Here is a 19,164-nt window from a genome sequence, read left to right on the forward strand (position 1 = left end):
CACTGCTACTGTACCCATGCCTTCACCACTACTCTGCTACTGTACCTAGACCTCCACTGCTACTGTACCCATGCCTTCACCACTACTCTGCTACTGTACCTAGACCTCCACTGCTACTGTACCCATGCCTTCACCACTACTCTGCTACTGTACCTAGACCTCCACTGCTATTGTACCCATGCCTTCACCACTACTCTGCTACTGTACCTAGACCTCCACTGCTACTGTACCCATGCCTTTGCCGCTACACTGCTACTGTACCTATGCCGCCACCGCTACACCTATACTGTACCCACGACTATACTGCTACTGTATTTCCGTCTCCAATGCTACTGTACCCATGCCTTCACCACTACAATGCTACTGTACCCACGCTCCCACCGTTACACCTCTACTGTACCCACGACTATACTGCTACTGTACCTCAGTATCCAATGCTACTGCACCCATGCCTTCACTGATACACTGCTACTGTACCTATACCTTCACTGCTACTGTACCCACGCCTTCACCACTACACTGCTACTCTACCTAGGCCTGCACTGCTACTGTACCTACACCTCCACTGCTACTGTACCTACGCCTCCACTGCTACTGTACCTACGCCTCCACTGCTACTGCACCGACGCCTCCACTGCTACTGCACCCACGCCTCCACTGCTACTGCACCCACGCCTCCACTGCTACTGCACCCACGCCTCCACTGCTACTGCACCCACGCCTCCACTGCTACTGCACCCACGCCTTCACTGCTACTGTACCCACGCCTTCACTGCTACTGTACCCACGCCTTCACTGCTACTGTACCCACGCCTCCACTGCTACTGTACCTAGGCCTCCACTGCTACTCTACCCACGCCTTCACTGCTACTGTACCCACGCCTTCACTGCTACTGTACCCACGCCTTCACCACTACACTGCTACTATACCCACAGTATCCGGATGATAGATTGATAGACAGTGTCTAGTTAGACAGTCAGTATATAGACACCATATATTAGACAAACATTAGGTTGACAGGGTCATAAGGTCGACATGAAAAAAGGTAAATAGTACAAAATGTCGATAGGGTCAAAATGTCAACATGAAAATGGTCGACACAAAAAAAAAAAAGGTAGACACCGGGTTTTTTTTAAACATGTTTTTGGACTTTTTCATTCCTTCTCTATCCATGTTGGCATAGAGTTGGTTATAAACCTTGTGGCGAGCGCAGCAAGTCACTGAGCCCGAAGCGCGGCGAGCGTATTCCTTTCTACAATTGGGGTCCCAGATGACAAAACTATCCACACAAACCACAACAAAGCAAAAAAAAAAAAAAAATGTCTACTTTTTTTATGTCGACCATTTTTATGTCAACTTCTTGACCCCGTCCACCTTTGGACTCTGTTGACCTTTTCTACTGTCTAACACCGCTACACTGCAACTGTACCCACGCCTTCACCGCTACACTGCAACTGTAACCCACGCCTTCACCGCTACACTGCAACTGTACCCACGCCTTCACCGCTACACTGCAACTGTACCCACGCCTTCACCGCTACACTGCAACTGTACCCACGCCTTCACCGCTACACTGCAACTGTACCCACGCCTTCACCGCTACACTGCAACTGTACCCACGCCTTCACCGCTACACTGCAACTGTACCCACGCCTTCACCGCTACACTGCAACTGTACCCACGCCTTCACCGCTACACTGCAACTGTACCCACGCCTTCACCGCTACACTGCAACTGTACCCACGCCTTCACCGCTACACTGCAACTGTACCCACGCCTTCACCGCTACACTGCAACTGTACCCACGCCTTCACCGCTACACTGCAACTGTACCCACGCCTTCACCGCTACACTGCAACTGTACCCACGCCTTCACCGCTACATTGCAACTGTACCCACGCCTTCACCGCTACACTGCAACTGTACCCACGCCTTCACCGCTACACTGCAACTGTCGCTACACTGCAACTGTACCCACGCCTTCACCGCTACACTGCAACTGTACCACGCCTTCAACGCTACACTGCAACTGTACCACGCCTTCAACGCTACACTGCAACTGTACCCACGCCTTCACCGCTACACTGCAACTGTACCACGCCTTCAACGCTACACTGCAACTGTACCACGCCTTCACCACTACACTGCAACTGTACCACGCCTTCACCGCTACACTGCAACTGTACCACGCCTTCACCGCTACACTGCAACTGTACCACGCCTTCACCGCTACACTGCAACTGTACCCACGCCTTCACCGCTACACTGCAACTGTACCACGCCTTCACCGCTACACTGCAACTGTACCACGCCTTCAACGCTACACTGCAACTGTACCCACGCCTTCACCGCTACACTGCAACTGTACCCACGCCTTCACCACTACACTGCAACTGTACCCACACCTTCACCGCTACGCCTTCACCACTACACTGCAACTGTACCCACGCCTTCACCGCTACACTGCAACTGTACCCACGCCTTCACCGCTACACTGCAACTGTACCCACGCCTTCACCGCTACACTGCAACTGTACCCACGCCTTCACCACTACACTGCAACTGTACCACGCCTTCACCACTACACTGCAACTGTGCCCACGCCTTCACCACTACACTGCAACTGTGCCCACGCCTTCACCACTACACTGCAACTGTACCCACGCCTTCACCGCTACACTGCAATTGTACCCACGCCTTCACCGCTACACTGCAACTGTACCTCTTGCTTTTTGCAAATGGTCCCCACCCCTTCTGTAAGGTCGGAGCTCACGATAGGCATAGGGGCACCTTAGTTACATCTTTTACTAGGGCTGGTGCGGCTGTAACCTCTGAGAATAAATTGGTTTAGTTTATGCAGCAATGGGCTATATCCGTTAAACAAGTATTTAAAATGTCATTCATTAACTCTGTGATCATGTCAATCCAGAGCTCTGCTGCAAACTGTCTTTTATCAATACCAAAGAACAGATTGTAAGCTCACTGGGGCAGGGACTAGCTATGCTTTACGAATCATGTCGGCTGTAACCAGAATTGTAAATAAACTTTATCTTATTGAGCGACTATTTTGATTGAGTTTTGTCCTTATCCTAAACAACAGTGATACACTTGGGTGTTCAGCACATGGAATCAACATCAGTGTTAGCCTGAATATAGTATAATAAATTATTATATGGGATAGTAGAAAATACAGCTAAAGTCACCAGTCTCGTACAGCAGAAGAGACGGTGTTAGGATAGTACGTGTTGGGTGTTTATCTAGAGCATTTGAGTTGTTCCGTCTCCGACTTACATGGAATGAGGAGGCTCCATGTATCAGGTTATAGGCCTGCAGGACCTCCGCTATGTACTGAGCTGTCCGCTGCCGTCTCTGTTCCACCAATGTCCAGGTACTTCCTACTCACTGATGTTGTTCTTGCAGAATTATACAGAGTTATGTGTTACGCGAGGAGGCCGGGACTCTCTCATCAGAAGCCTCAGACTTCAACAAAGCTAATTTGAGCAAACGTGGCGGGATAATGGCTTCTCTGTACACCTCCCATCCGGCGGACAGTGCTCTCACGCTGGACCTGTCGCTGACCATTAACAGGAAGCTGCAGGAGGTCCTGGAAGACACTTTGCTGAAAAATATAACTCTCAAGGTGAGAATCTGCAGTAACGGTTACACAAGTGCGTTCATCGGGTGTGAGACGGGGTTGTGTAAGCACCACACATACGTAGAATAAAGTGATATTTGACTGACGGTACCGGTGGAGCTCTCTACAGCTACGGCATACCTCTCAGCTGTCTCGGTATGAGGCGGTTGTCGCTATTATTGGCCAGTAGAAAGGTGTCGTCTGTATAGACCAGAAACCAGTATGCAGTATTGAATTGCTGGCTTTACGGGAGCCACTGGTGGGGATCCGGTCTGAAGATCGACAGTGTCTAGGTCGACAATGTTTAGGTCGACCACTATAGGTCGACAGTCACTAGGTCGACATGGATGGAAGGGTCGAAAGGGTTTCTGGGTCGACATGTGCTAGGTCGACAGGTCTAAAGGTCGACATGAGTTTTTCACTTTTTTTCTCTGACGTCCTAGTGGATGCTGGGTACTCCGTAAGGACCATGGGGAATAGACGGGCTCCGCAGTGCACTCTTAAAAGAAAGATTAGGTACTATATCTGGTGTGCACTGGCTCCTCCCTCTATGCCCCTCCTCCAGACCTCAGTTAGAATCTGTGCCCGGCCAGAGCTGGATGCACCTAGTGGGCTCTCCTGAGCTTACTAGAAAAGAAAGTATTTGTTAGGTTTTTTATTTTCAGTGAGATCTGCTGGCAACAGACTCACTGCTACGAGGGACTGAGGGGAGAGAAGCAAACCTACCTGCTTGCAGCTAGCTTGTGCTTCTAAGGCTACTGGACACCATTAGCTCCAGAGGGATCGAACACAGGGCCCGACCTCGATCGTCAGTTCCCGGAGCCGCGCCGCCGTCCCCCTTGCAGAGCCAGAAGACGGAAGAACCAGGAGAAAATCGGCGGCTGAAGACTCCAGTCTTCAATAAGGTAGCGCACAGCACTGCAGCTGTGCGCCATTGCTCCCACAGCACACCACACGCTCCGGTCACTGGTGGGTGCAGGGCGCTGGGGGGGGGGGGGCGCCCTGGGCTGCAATATGTATACCTTTTTGGCAAAATGCACATAATACAGTTATAAACTGTATATGTGCCTAATCCCCCGCCATAAATATTATTAAAAAAGCGGGAGAAGCCCGCCGCTGAAGGGGCGGGGCTATCTTCCTCAGCACAGCCAGCGCCATTTTCTCTTCACAGCTCCGCTGGAAGGACGCTCCCCAGTCTCTCCCCTGCAGTATACACTACGAGAAGGGTAAAAAAGAGAGGGGGGGCACATAAATTTAGGCGCAAAAGGTGATATAAGCAGCTATTGGGGGAAAATTCACTTTCTGTTAGTGTAAATCCCTCTGTTATATAGCGCTCTGGTGTGTGCTGGCATACTCCCTCTCTGTCTCCCCAAAGGACTTTGTGGGGTCCTGTCCTCAGTCAGAGCATTCCCTGTGTGTGTGTGCGGTGTCGGTACGGCTGTGTCGACATGTTTGAGGAGGATGCTTACGTGGAGGCGGAGCAGGTGCCGATAAGTGTGATGTCGCCCCCTGCGGGGCCGACACCAGAGTGGATGGATATGTGGAAGGTATTAACCGACAGTGTCAACTCCTTGCATAAAAGGTTCGATGACGCAGCTTTGGGACAGCCGGCATCTCAGCCCGCGCCTGCCCAGGCATCTCAGAGGCCATCAGGGGCTCAAAAACGCCCGCTACCTCAGATGGCAGACACAGATGTCGACACGGAGTCTGACTCCAGTGTAGACGAGGATGAGACAAATGTACAGTCCACAAGGGCCATCCGATGCATGATTACGGCAATGAAAAATGTGTTGCACATTTCTGACATTAACCCGGTTACCACTAAAAAGGGTATTATGTTTGGGGAGAAAAAGCAGCCAGTGACTTTTCCCCCATCTGATGAGTTAAATGAATTATGTGAAGAAGCGTGGTGTTCCCCAGATAAGAAATTAGTGATTTCTAAGAGGTTACTGATGGCGTACCCTTTCCCGCCAACGGACAGGCTACGTTGGGAAACATCCCCTAGGGTGGACAAGGCGCTCACACGCTTATCAAAAAAGGTGGCACTGCCGTCTCAGGATACGGCCGCCTTAAAGGAGCCTGCAGATAGAAAGCAGGAGGCTATCCTGAAGTCTGTATATACACACTCAGGTACTATACTGAAACCTGCAATTGCTTCGGCATGGATGTGTAGTGCTGCAGCTGCTTGGTCTGATTCCCTGTCAGATAACATTGATTCCCTTGACAGGGATACTATTTTGCTAACCATAGAGCATATTAAAGACGTCGTCTTATATATGAGGGATGCACAGAGGGACATTTGCCGGCTGGCATCTAGAATTAATGCAATGTCCATTTCTGCCAGGAGGGTATTATGGACTCTGCAATGGACAGGTGATGCTGATTCTAAAAGGCACATGGAGGTTTTGCCTTATAAGGGTGAGGAATTGTTTGGGACGGTCTCTCGGACCTCGTATCCACAGCAACAGCTGGGAAGTCGACTTTTTTACCTCAGGTTCCCTCACAGCCTAAGAAAGCACCGTATTATCAAGTACAGTCCTTTCGGCCTGAGAAAGGCAAGCGGGTCAGAGGCGTGTCCTTTCTGCCCAGAGGCAGGGGTAGAGGGAAAAAGCTGCACCAGACAGCCAGTTCCCAGGAACAAAAATCCTCCCCTGCTTCCACTAAGTCCACCGCATGACGCTGGGGCTCCACAAGTGGAGCCAGGTGCGGTGGGGGCGCGTCTCCGGAACTTCAGCGACCAGTGGGTTCGCTCACAGGTGGATCTCTGGGTTCTACAAGTGGTATCTCAGGGATACAAGCTGGAGTTCGAGGCGTCTCCCCCTCGCCGTTACCTCAAATCAGCCTTGCCAGCTGCTCCCAAGGAAAGGGAGGTAGTACTGGCGGCAATTCACAAGCTGTACCTTCAGCAGGGGATAATCAAAGTTCCCCTCCTTCAACAGGGACGGGGTTACTATTCCGCAATGTTTGTGGTACCGAAACCAGACGGTTCGGTGAGACCCATTCTAAATTTGAAATCCTTGAACACTTATATAAGGAAGTTCAAGTTCAAAATGGAATCGCTCAGGGCGGTTATTGCAAGCCTGGAAGAGGGGGATTTTATGGTGTCACTGGACATCAAGGATGCTTACCTACATGTCCCCATTTACCCCCCTCACCAGGAGTACCTCAGGTTTGTGGTATAGGACTGTCATTACCAATTCCAGACGTTGCCATTTGGTCTGTCCACGGCACCGAGGGTATTTACCAAGGTAATGGCCGAAATGATGATACTCCTTCGAAAGAAGGGAGTTATAATTATCCCATACTTGGACGATCTCCTTATAAAGGCGAGGTCCAAGGAGCAGTTGTTAGTCGGAGTAGCACTATCTCGGGAAGTGCTACAACAGCACGGCTGGATTCTGAATATCCCAAAGTCGCAGCTGATTCCTACGACGCGTCTGCTGTTCTTGGGCATGATTCTGGACACAGAACAGAAGAAGGTGTTTCTCCCGGAGGAGAAGGCCCAGAAATTGTCATCTCTGGTCAGGGACCTCCTGAAACCAAAACAGGTGTCTGTGCATCACTGCACGCGAGTCCTGGGAAAGATGGTAGCTTCTTACGAAGCAATTCCCTTCGGCAGGTTCCATGCAAGGATCTTCAGTGGGATCTGTTAGACAAGTGGTCCGGATCGCATCTTCAGATGCATCGGTTGATCACCCTGTCCCCGAGGGCCAGGGTGTCTCTGCTGTGGTGGCTGCAGAGTGCTCATCTTCTCGAGGGCCGCAGCTTCGGCATTCAGGACTGGGTCCTGGTGACCACGGATGCAAGCCTCCGAGGTTGGGGGGCAGTCACTCAGGGAAGAAACTTCCAAGGACAGTGGTCAAGTCAGGAGACTTCCCTACACATAAATATTCTGGAACTAAGGGCCATTTACAATGCCCTGAGTCAAGCAGTAACCCTGCTTCAAAACCAGCCGATGCTGATTCAGTCAGACAACATCACGGCGGTCGCCCATGTAAACCGACAGGGCGGCACAAGAAGCAGGATGGCGATGGAAGAAGCCACAAGGATTCTTCGATGGGCGGAGAATCACGTGCTAGCACTGTCAGCAGTGTTCATTCCGGGAGTGGACAACTGGGAAGCAGACTAACTCAGCAGGCACGACCTCCACCCGGGAGAGTGGGGACTTCATCCAGAAGTCTTCAAGCTGATTGTAAATTGTTGGGAAAGGCCACAGGTGGACATGATGGCGTCCCGCCTCAACAAAAAGCTAAAAAGATATTGCGCCAGGTCAAGGGACCCTCAGGCGATAGCTGTGGACGCTCTAGTGACACCGTGGGTGTACCAGTCGGTTTATGTGTTCCCTCCTCTTCCTCTCATACCAAAGGTACTGAGGATAATAAGAAAGGGAGGAGTAAGAACTATACTCATCGTTCCGGATTGGCCAAGAAGAACTTGGTACCCGGAACTACAAGAAATGATCTCAGAGGACCCTTGGCTTCTGCCGCTCCGACAGGACCTGCTACAGCAGGGGCCCTGTCTGTTCCAAGACTTACCGCGGCTGCGTTTGACGGCATGGCGGTTGAACGCCAGATTCTAATTGAAAAGAGTATTCCGGATGAAGTCATTCCTACGCTGATTAAAGCTAGGAAAGATGTGACAGCAAAACATTATCACCGCATATGGCGAAAATATTTTGCTTGGTGTGAGGCCAGGAAGGCCCCAACAGAGGAATTTCAGCTGGGTCGATTTCTGCACTTCCTACAGTCAGGAGTAACTATGGGCCTAAAATTGGGATCCATTAAAGTCCAGATTTCGGCCCTGTCTATTTTCTTTCAAAAAGAACTGACGTCACTGCCTGAAGTTCAGACGTTTGTTAAGGGAGTGCTGCGTATTCAGCCCCCTTTTGTGCCTCCAGTGGCACCTTGGGATCTCAACGTTGTGTTGGATTTCCTAAAATCACATTGGTTTGAGCTACTTCAGACCGTGGAGTTGAAGTATCTCACGTGGAAGGTAGTCATGCTGTTGGCCTTGGCCTCAGCTAGGCGTGTGTCAGAATTGGCGGCTTTGTCCTGTAAAAGCCCATATCTGATTTTCCATATGGACAGGGCAGAATTGAGGACTCGTCCCCAATTTCTCCCTAAGGTGGTATCAGCGTTTCATTTGAACCAACCTATTGTGGTGCCTGCGGCTACTCGGGACTTGGAGGATTCCAAGTTGCTGGACGTAGTCCGGGCCCTGAAAATCTATGTTTCCAGGACGGCTAGAGTCAGGAAAACTGACTCTCTGTTTATCCTGCATGCACCCAACAAGCTGGGTGCTCCTGCTTCAAAGCAGACTATTGCTCGCTGGATCTGTAGCACGATTCAACTTGCACATTCTGCGGCTGGACTGCCGCATCCTAAATCTGTAAAAGCCCATTCCACGAGGAAGGTGGGCTCTTCTTGGGCGGCTGCCCGAGGGGTCTTGGCTTTACAACTTTGCCGAGCTGCTACTTGGTCGGGATTAAACACTTTAACAAAATTCTACAAGTTTGATACCCTGGCTGAGGAGGACCTTGAGTTTGCTCATTCGGTGCTGCAGAGTCATCCGCACTCTCCCGCCCGTTTGGGAGCTTTGGTATAATCCCCATGGTCCTTACGGAGTACCCAGCATCCACTAGGACGTCAGAGAAAATAAGAATTTACTCACCGGTAATTCTATTTCTCGTAGTCCGTAGTGGATGCTGGGAGCCCGTCCCAAGTGCGGACTTTCTGCAATACATGTATATAGTTATTGCTTAACTATAGGGTTATTGTTATGAGCCATCTGTTGAATGAGGCTCAGTTGTTGTTCATACTGTTAACTGGGTATGTTATCACAAGTTGTACGGTGTGATTGGTGTGGCTGGTATGAGTCTTACCCTGGATTCCTAATCCTTTCCTAGTAATGTCAGCTCTTCCGGGCACAGTTTCCCTAACTGAGGTCTGGAGGAGGGGCATAGAGGGAGGAGCCAGTGCACACCAGATATAGTACCTAATCTTTCTTTTAAGAGTGCCCAGTCTCCTGCGGAGCCCGTCTATTCCCCATGGTCCTTACGGAGTACCCAGCATCCACTACGGACTACGAGAAATAGAATTACCGGTGAGTAAATTCTTATTTTTTTTATTTTTATTTTTTTCCATACTTAACGATCCACATGGACTATGATTGGAACGGTAAAGTGTGCCGAGCGAAGCGGTAGCGGAGCGAAGGCACCATGCCCGAAGCATGGCGAGCGAAGCGAGCCATACGAGGGGACGCGGTGCACTAATTTGGGATCCCGGTCACTCTACGAAGAAAACGACACAAAAAAAAATAAAAATCCTCATGTCGACCTTTAGACCTGTCGACCTAGCACATGTCGACCTAGAAACCCTGTCGACCTTCCATCCATGTCGACCTAGTGACTTTCGACCTATAGTGGTCGACCTAAACATTGTCGACCTAGACACTGTCGATTTGATGAACCACACCCCCACTGGTGATGGGGTGTCTGTGGTTTGGTAGCACTCCCTGGGGGGGACCTTTCCATATCCCCCTGTAGTGTGACCATGCCCCCTTCTCAAGTGCATTCATGCTGTCCCGATAGTACATCAAAGTTACGACTATGGAAAGCTAGGTAACCACAATGCCCTGGAAAATACTTGTTTTATAAAAGTGTTTTGTGCTGAATAAGTGGTCAAAAGGCATGGCTGCTTCACCTCTGTCACCCGAACACTGTCCTTCACTGATCCCTGTGTAAAATAAAGAGCTCCTGTACAATGCCAAAAGGAATTTTAATTTCCGTACAATATGGATGCTAGATTTGTTTTACCGTCTTTCTAGACCAAACTCCATTCTGCGCTCTCTTTAAACCCCGTTAGCAGAGTACAGATCAGTCCCTGTGTGTGCAGCAGCGCTCTGGTATATCCAGAAAATGCCAGTGTAATGCATCATGAAATTGCTAATTATTCCTCTGGTTATATGGAGGGGTTATGTGCCCTCGGGTCACCATGTATTGTGTCGTCATAGAAACAGTCAGCACGAAGTTCCTGGTTTGTTCCATAAAGACCTGGAACCTTGGAGCCAAAAATGATCTTCATGTGTTTAAGCAGATATGAAGTCCTGGCTGCTCCCGCTAATGGTGGGGAGTGACGTGACATTTACACAGTTAAACCATACCAATGTGACATATACCGGGCCAAGGGAATGAAACGTATAACTGATGTGTGATTTCCACCCTCGTTGTAAGGTCTGTGATGAGATATTAATCTGTTTGCTCTACAGGAGAATCTGCAGACCCTCGGAACGGAAATCGATCGACTGACCAAGCCAGAATGTAGATTACCGCCTGGAACGTACTCCTAACACCGCTTAAACGCGGTCATAAGTAACGCAGCACTTTCCTTTAAAAACATTTGCCTGAAATCGGGAATCTGAGATGACAGGAATGTACCCGGACACCTGTTATCCGTCTGTAGGATACTCCTGAATTATTACATTACAAGCTATTGCACTAAATACTAGGGGAACCAGTGACAGGGGTTCCTGGTGATGCCGCACTCATTCTCCAGGGTCTTCAGACTGTTTTATTGTATTCTGTCATTTTTGTCAATCACTAGAAAAGTGATGTTTTACTCCCGAAGTTGCGCTCCGGTTCTCATGGAACTACAAGCCCCAGCCAGCAAGAGAGACAGGTTGCACCAAATCATAGAATGTCCTTGCAGTCCTGTGGCAGACAATGAATTGGCTTACACCCCCTTTGTATCATGCTGAGCAAACGTAATCTATAAGGGGACTAACAGGTCGGTCCGTCCGACCCTTGATTTTAAAATAATGAAGATTTTGTATTTATTGAATAATTCTCTTTATTTTCTGTCCTTTGGATTGCCGCCTGCACTGAGTGTCTAAAGTAATCTGTTGGGTGAAAGAATATTAATGTGAAAATTGGGGTTGTATGTGTCCCGTCTACAAAGTGACTTTTACACATTTTTGTTCTCATTTCCATGCAATTAGTCTAAGGCCAGTTACCCACTGACGTCCTAAATTAGAATGTCCTGGCTGTTACGATTAATAGGATACGGTGCTTCCAGGCTGTAGTGTGTAGTGCGTCGGACAGATGCACACTGCTACGTGACGTTTGTTCTGTCCCACCCGTCGTCTCGGCCTACCCTAACTCTATTATGGGAAAACACGTCTGCCCAGAGACTTCCAGGCACCACTTCCTAATTCATTATTCCTGAAATGGTCTTCAATCCTCTGAAGAGCTTCAAAGGATTATTTTTATTCTGTCATCTGTGTTGATTGAATTAGAGAGCTTGAGAAATTGGAGAGGCTGAGTTAACGCCTGATGTGGGCGCTGCCTTCATTACTTGGCAATCTGAGTGTGTGTGGCGCCCCCTGGAAATGTCAGCAAGAAGTCGCGTCCATTTATCTAGTGTTTACAGATGTGTCCTCCTACAGCTTTGCTCCGTGCACTACAAGTCGCGTTACACCACGTGTGAGTGCTGTGTGACTCTGTAGCGCTGATCATCTTTTTTTGCACCCCCCCCCCCCCCCCCCCCAGCAAAAATGCGTCTTAGACGTAATGTAATGTTGTAGGATACACAAGCAGCCTCTGCTGATTAAAATGATATGCGGCATGTCTATATTCTCTCTGTGACTGCTGCTGTATCTGCATACGAAATGCTATGCTACAGTGTTTTCATTGAAAACACTAACGTGGCATTTCGGATGCAGATACAGTCGCAATCACACACAGAATATAGGCATGCCGCATATCATTTTAATCAGCGGAAGCTGCTTGTGCGTCCTAATGCATTACTGTGCGTCTAAGACACATTTTCACAGAATAAAACGCAAAAAAAGACGCTAGGCACTCCAAAGTCCCGCCATGGCATGGGGCCACTTCAAGGGCTTTTTAGCGTGATTGCAGCAAGCATGTAAGAGGACACATCTGTATTGGCGTTTTCCTATTGTTCTGTTGGTCGGGAAAGTCGTTCGTACGGCGTCAGCAATTTTATGTGGTTTTTTTTTTTTTTTAAGAGAGGCCGATTTTGTTTACAATGTGGAATTATTAGTTGGTACTGGGCACAGATGTCTGCGTTGGTGAACGTTGGGTAGTTTTCTGTGTCAGCTCGTAGGTTGGCGGATGATGCATTAAATATGAATTCCAAGTGGTACATGCTATAATTTATTACTTTTATAAAGCGGTCGGTCATTTAAATAAGAGCCGGACGCAGCAGAACCCCTTGGTGTGAGCTGGTTTGGGTCTGCGGTGGTTGTACAGGTTCCTTGTAGACATGAAGAGAATCCCGTGCAAGTGATGGGTATTTAGAGTGTAAGTTTCGCGTTTGGGGCAAAATGTATTAGCCAGCGGCCTGTAGGCATTGGTGAGTTCCCGGCCAGTGTGCCCAATGTTTTAAAGGGGCAATCATTTAAAAAGGCAAAACCAATCTTGGAACTCTCCAGTGCCTCCAAAGGCAGGACGTTCCTCTCCTGATGCGTAGTTTTACAGTCGGACAGATCAGTGTTGTCACTCCCTCCCCATTGCGAGCATGCTGGGAGTTGTAGTACAGCAGGTTGGCTGCCGTTGCTGAAGGCATTCTGACAGCTGCACAGAAGAGGGCCAACTCTTCCAGAGATTATTAGGTCCATGTGTGGTTTGATGACATGAGAAGTAAATAACATAAGTGGAAAATCAGGCCCAGTCCATTAGCTGACGGCAATGTGCCGCTGACACTTTTCCTCTGCCTGAGAGGCCATAAACCGCAGTCTCTTGTGTAGGCAACGTATCATCCTGCTAACTATACACACTATGTATTAAAGGCCTTAACATGAAGTGCTTTAAAATGAGTAGTAATAGGCGGATTATATAATTATTACACACTAGGACAAATAGGGGCACTTGATCCACTGTGGAACTAAAAATCCCAGCAGATCTGCTAGTGGTCTCTTTTGCCTGGCCCAGCATAAAACAATAATCCCACATCTTCGTCTTCCTCCATCCCGCTGAGTAATCTCAGAGCAGACGCTCTTGTCAGTGTTATCGTAGCATCCATTGTACGGACACCAGGTAGCATCTAGCAACAATAAATCCATTTATTATTTAAGTCTGGGTTATACATGTGCTTGGTGTGCATAGTTCTTATGTATGACGGGTTTGCGGTGGTGTCGTGGGGTCCTGCACGTGTGTGAGGCTGTTATCTGTGACAGATGCCTCTCACTCCTTCAGCAATGGCTTAGCAGTTAGTGTATCTGTGAGAGGCGCGGCTATGGAAAAGGGAGCGGGAAGATTAGGCCCGGTCCCTGCTCTCCATTGCTGCTGCCCCACTGAGCTATTGGGGTGCACAAAGCAGAGGTTCTTATGTCTTGTAACTCTGATCATGAATACACTTATGGTTGTAGCTGTAATATGTGGTTTTCTTTTATTGCTGTGACTGTTGTATAGTATCTTGTCACAAGAGGCTGGATTATTTAGTAAATCTGCATAAATTCGTTATACACCCTGGGGCAACAGTAAGGGTCCTATAGGAGTGTATTTAATCCAGATGGCATGAGGCGTTTCATTTCATGTGCTGTGAGCTTCTGAATAATGAACTTGGTACCTCATAATTCCCTGATTAAACGTACTTCATACTGCTGCATTATAACCTCAGTTTTATCAGTGGCAGCAGCTGATTCCACCAGTCAATCTGCAGTTTTGTTCGCTTTCTGTGGCGGCCATTTTTTGTGTTTTCATGGAGGTGTGTGGCGGCCATTTTGTGTCCTCATGGAAGTGCGCAGCTGCCATATTATGTCAGGTTTAGGGAAATAGCTGGGGTTCTTGCATTGATTTACAGTAGTGTGTATATAGTATTTGCTGACAGAATTACTGGTCACTGATTGTGGTGAGGTAAAGATCAGATGTGTTCAGTTAATGACGATTATTATATTGTCCCAGTGACTGTATTTACAATATTAAAGTATTTGAAGCTGCTGATTTTAGTCTACTATCTGTACGTTGTGTTTCTATGAGCTGACCTCTTTTATGTTTTCTGATCATTCACTCCACAGTGGTTTTAACTGGGTAATGATCGCCCATCTCCCACATACCACGTAAGCAGACATTTTGTGGCACTACCCAGCATGCATCAGTTTACACGTCTGTGAAATGCATGTTTCCTAGTGAGTAAATGGGTCTCTAACAAAATGGCTGCCTCTGTCACATGCACTCTACAGGGACTGACATGTAGCACTCCCAGATTACACTCCATGCTCCCGTTAATTGATTGTAGTTTGTTTAGTGGACATAAACACACTACCTCTAAACAGCAGATTTCCAAATACAGACCAGTGATACCAGTGATGACATTGAGATGTCCATTTGTTTATAGGCTATTCGTAGAACTAAGAGCTCTACATTGCTGCATGCAGTCTGGAGGTCTGGAGAGAGTGACTACAGGTTTCACTTCTGGTCACATTAAGGTCTATCCAGACACCTGTACCTCTCCCTTCCTAGCATGACTTGCAATACCCAGCATTACCACCAGGGTTCTACAACCATGTACGTGCTGGCAATGCATGTGCCATTTTGTCCTCCCCCGAAACCAGGTGTTGTCAGTATTCTCAGGGCTGTGCCATTCCTCTTCGCCTTTCGCTGCTAAGTATACGTGTCTTGTAATCTCTCTCAGGAGCTTTCTTCCTCCTGAAAGAACAATTCTCTGTATGTTTTTGATGAATCTGTGGCATTTTCCGGGAAATGCAGACGTATAGAAATAAATTGTAGTTCTACCACTTCAGCATTATATACCTCCATTGGAAATTAGGGGAGGGGTCTAAATGTATGATGTTGCACTGTCATTTCTGTGTTACTTGTTAGTATTGGGAAGGGACAGAAAATGGTGGAATTGTTTCCCCATAATGTAACATAAGTAGACATTTGTAGAGCTTCATGGAAGTGGAGTCCATCTTGTTTGCACAGAAGCATGTGAAGGCCATCTTGGCATGGAAGCATACGGCAGCCATTTTGTCTTTGCTTGGTAGCTTGTGGCAACAATCATGTACAGGTTGAGTATCCCTTATCCAAAATTCAAAATCCCACATTTTTGGTTCCCCTACTGAGATAATTACATATATATCTATATAAAAATAAAAAATATATATATATACACACACACATAATATATAATATATATGTCATTATCTCAGTAGGGGACCCAAAAATGTGGGATTTTGGATAAGGGATACTCAACATGTATTTGCATAAAAGTGTGTAGCAGCCATCTTGAGTTTGCATGGAAGCGTGTAGCGGCAGTCTTGTTTGCATGGAAGCGTGTAGCGGCCATCTTGTTTGCATGGAAGCATGTAGCGGCCATCTTGAGATTCCAAAGGATTCCTAGTTGCGCCCTTTTCTCTAAAATACTATTCTCTTCCACACGTTCTCGTCTATCTCATGTGACCAATTTTTGGGGATTTCCGTGCCTGACATCTCTTTAATTTCGCACAAATCACATGTTGTCTTGTGCCAAGAGTAATGGAGGAAACCACAAATACATTTAAATATAGGCTATACCCTCATAATTTTTCAAAATAGATGATTTAGGCTACAATCAGGATTATGGTCCTGAAATTAAACAGAAATAGTTTACTTTGTGTACCGTCATGTTCTAGTTTGTCCTGATTTTTTGTTGTTCTGAGGGAAAATCAAATAATTTTAGCGTAATTATGTATAAAATTGTATATTAAAGATTTATTTTTCAAGTATGACGTGTGTTTTATGTGTATACTGAAATAATAATGGGGTTTATGTCTGCATAATCTGAATATAGCGAGACCTGTGCGACCACAGGCGGCACAGGGCGTCCCGTGTTTTACGTGATTTGAAACCCTAATTGATGCCAAAAGCTATTGTATTTGTGTAGCGTAAAATGAATGTATGTACCTGATGAAAAATTCCATACCTGATCTCCATTATATCTGAGGTAATTAAAATATTCAATAGAAGTTTTGGAATCCTATACTGACCAGGGCCTAGAATGCAGCGGTAAGTTATATGTCTATTAGCTACACATCCCGTAAGGTACTGTTTTTTTTTTCCCCTGGGCATCTCATTAAATTGATCCAACATAGCTGATGCAGCCATTTTGTGGGATGAACGAGTACCCAGCGGTTTGCTAGGATCATGTGACATCACTGAGTTGCTGCTGTATTATTCCACACAACAATATGGCCGCCGCATCCATGAAGAAGCGAGGGTGTTTGTCAGCAGGTATTCTGAATATCACAGATAACCTATTTATGTCCCTTGTGTTATATTATTGGTGCTAAATAGAGTTTGTACAGGAATACACCGTCACACACACACACATTTGGGGCTTACCAACTACTGATTGCTGTGTGGAAACACAAATGTAATGTTATTTTTTGTGTTTATTGCTCCCACGGAATATTCTCCCGCTCTGTCCTGTTGAAGCCGCGCACTTATAAACCAGTTACACACACTCGGACCTATAATATTGTTCTTAGTAAATAAGAACCGTAGCACTCCGTTAACAACTTCTTCCGAATGAATGAAGTTTAGAAAACTGACTTTATTTTTATGCACATGATAAAGTACCTTGATGTATCATACTGATTTGTAGATATACTGTATAAATTATTACATTGACCTGATTATATATTCTGTATATGTTGTAATTTCAAGTAAATGATGTACAGATCAACCTGAAACTTTGTACTGGTCTTTTTCTGGTCTGGCGCCGAATCTGGTGCTTCCATTATATAGCAGTTCATACGCTACACGTATATAATATGCTCACTACATATAGGGCCTCATTTACAGTTGTAGGCAGAGCTCTCGGAGCAGCGCAGTTGCGCCAGGTATTGCTCACCGTATGGCTTATGATGAGAGGCGTATGAGGACACAGCTGTAAATGTAGTTGATTGGCTTGTTTATGTCCCCCTATAACCTTTTCCTAATTACATTGGTTTATCTTTCTGGCTCAGTTCCGTGATATCAGCCATTTATCTGTGTCCTCAGGAAGAGTTTCTTTTCATGCCCTGGTATATGAGAGAGGATTCTGTCCAGGCAGCAGCTCTACGTGTTATCCAAGGTCAGCAAAATAAACCTATCTGCATAATCCTGTATAATAAAAGGCTAACGCAGCTCCTCACCTCTATGGGGGGGGGGGGGATTCAAGTGTTTTGCGCCACTACCGACGGAGCAATTCAATTGTTGCTCAGTTTAGGCGTGTGCTGCCGCCAACACTGTGATTACTGTTATGATGTTCCGACATGTGGACGTGCTGGTAACTAGTGAGATATAAACAGTGGTTCTCAAACTGTCCGCAGCACCAAACGGATTTCCCAGGTCACCCAGCAAGAGCACAGGTGTACTCACTGACACATTACCTGGGTCACCCGGCAGGAGCACAGGTGTACTCATTACTCACTGACATATTTCCCAGGTCATACAGCAATAGCACAGGTGTATTCACTACTCACTGACACATTTCCTAGGTCACTCAGCAGGAGCACAGGTGTACTCATTACTCACTGACACATTTCCCAGGTCACCTTGCAGGAGCACAGGTGTATTCATTACTCACTGACACATTTCTTAGGTCACCTGGCAGGAGCACAGGTGTACTCATTAGTCACTGACTCATTTCCCAGGTCACCCAGCAGGAGCACAGGTGTACTTACTACTCACTAACACATTTCCCAGGTCATACAGCAATAGCACAGGTGTATTCACTACTCACTGACACATTTCCCAGGTCACCTGGCAGGAGCACAGGTGTATTCATTACTCACTGACACATTTCCCAGGTCACCTGGCAGGAGCACAGGTGTACTCATTACTCACTGACATATTTCCCAGGTCATACAGCAATAGCACAGGTGTATTCACTACTCACTGACACATTTCCCAGGTCACCTGGCAGGAGCACAGGTGTATTCATTACTCACTGACACATTTCCCAGGTCACCCGGCAGGAGCACAGGTGTATTCATTACTCGCTGACACATTTCTTAGGTCACCTGGTAGGAGCACAGGTGTACTCATTAGTCACTGACTCATTTCCCAGGTCACCCAGCAGGAGCACAGGTGTACTTACTACTCACTAACACATTTCCCAGGTCACCCAGCAGGAGCACAGGTGTATTCACTACTCACTGACACATTTCCTAGGTCACCCGGCAGGAGCACAGGTGTACTCATTACTCACTGACACATTTCCCAGGTAACCTGGCAGAAGCACAGGTGTACTCATTACTCACTGACACGTTTCCCAGGTTACCTGGCTGGAGCGCAAGTGTACTCACTACTCACTGACACGTTTCCCAGATTACATGGCCAGAGCACAAGTGTACTCACTACTCACTGACACGTTTCCCAGGTTACCTGACTGGAGCACAAGTGTACTCACTACTCACTGACACGTTTCCCAGGTTACCTGGCTGGAGCACAAGTGTACTCACTACTCACTGACACGTTTCCCAGATTACATGGCCAGAGCACAAGTGTACTCACTACTCACTGACACGTTTCCCAGATTACATGGCC

General features: G+C 47.3%; 1 protein-coding gene across 2 annotated transcripts in view; it reads left to right on the top strand.

Annotated features, from left to right (window-relative positions):
- CCDC186 (coiled-coil domain containing 186) overlaps positions 1-12,167 on the top strand; it is a 119,301-nt gene extending 107,134 nt beyond the window's left edge. For both annotated transcript variants that reach the window (XM_063962553.1, XM_063962554.1), the window contains exons 15-16: positions 3,422-3,641; positions 10,902-12,167. In XM_063962553.1, coding sequence (XP_063818623.1) covers positions 3,422-3,641; positions 10,902-10,982 — 301 coding nt within the window. In that variant the 3' untranslated portion in view covers positions 10,983-12,167. The remainder of the gene's footprint in view (positions 1-3,421; positions 3,642-10,901) is intronic.
- The last annotated feature ends 6,997 nt before the right edge of the window (positions 12,168-19,164 follow it).

Source organism: Pseudophryne corroboree, chromosome 3, assembly GCF_028390025.1.
Source record: "Pseudophryne corroboree isolate aPseCor3 chromosome 3, aPseCor3.hap2, whole genome shotgun sequence".
In the NCBI taxonomy this organism is placed as follows: domain Eukaryota; kingdom Metazoa; phylum Chordata; class Amphibia; order Anura; family Myobatrachidae; genus Pseudophryne; species Pseudophryne corroboree.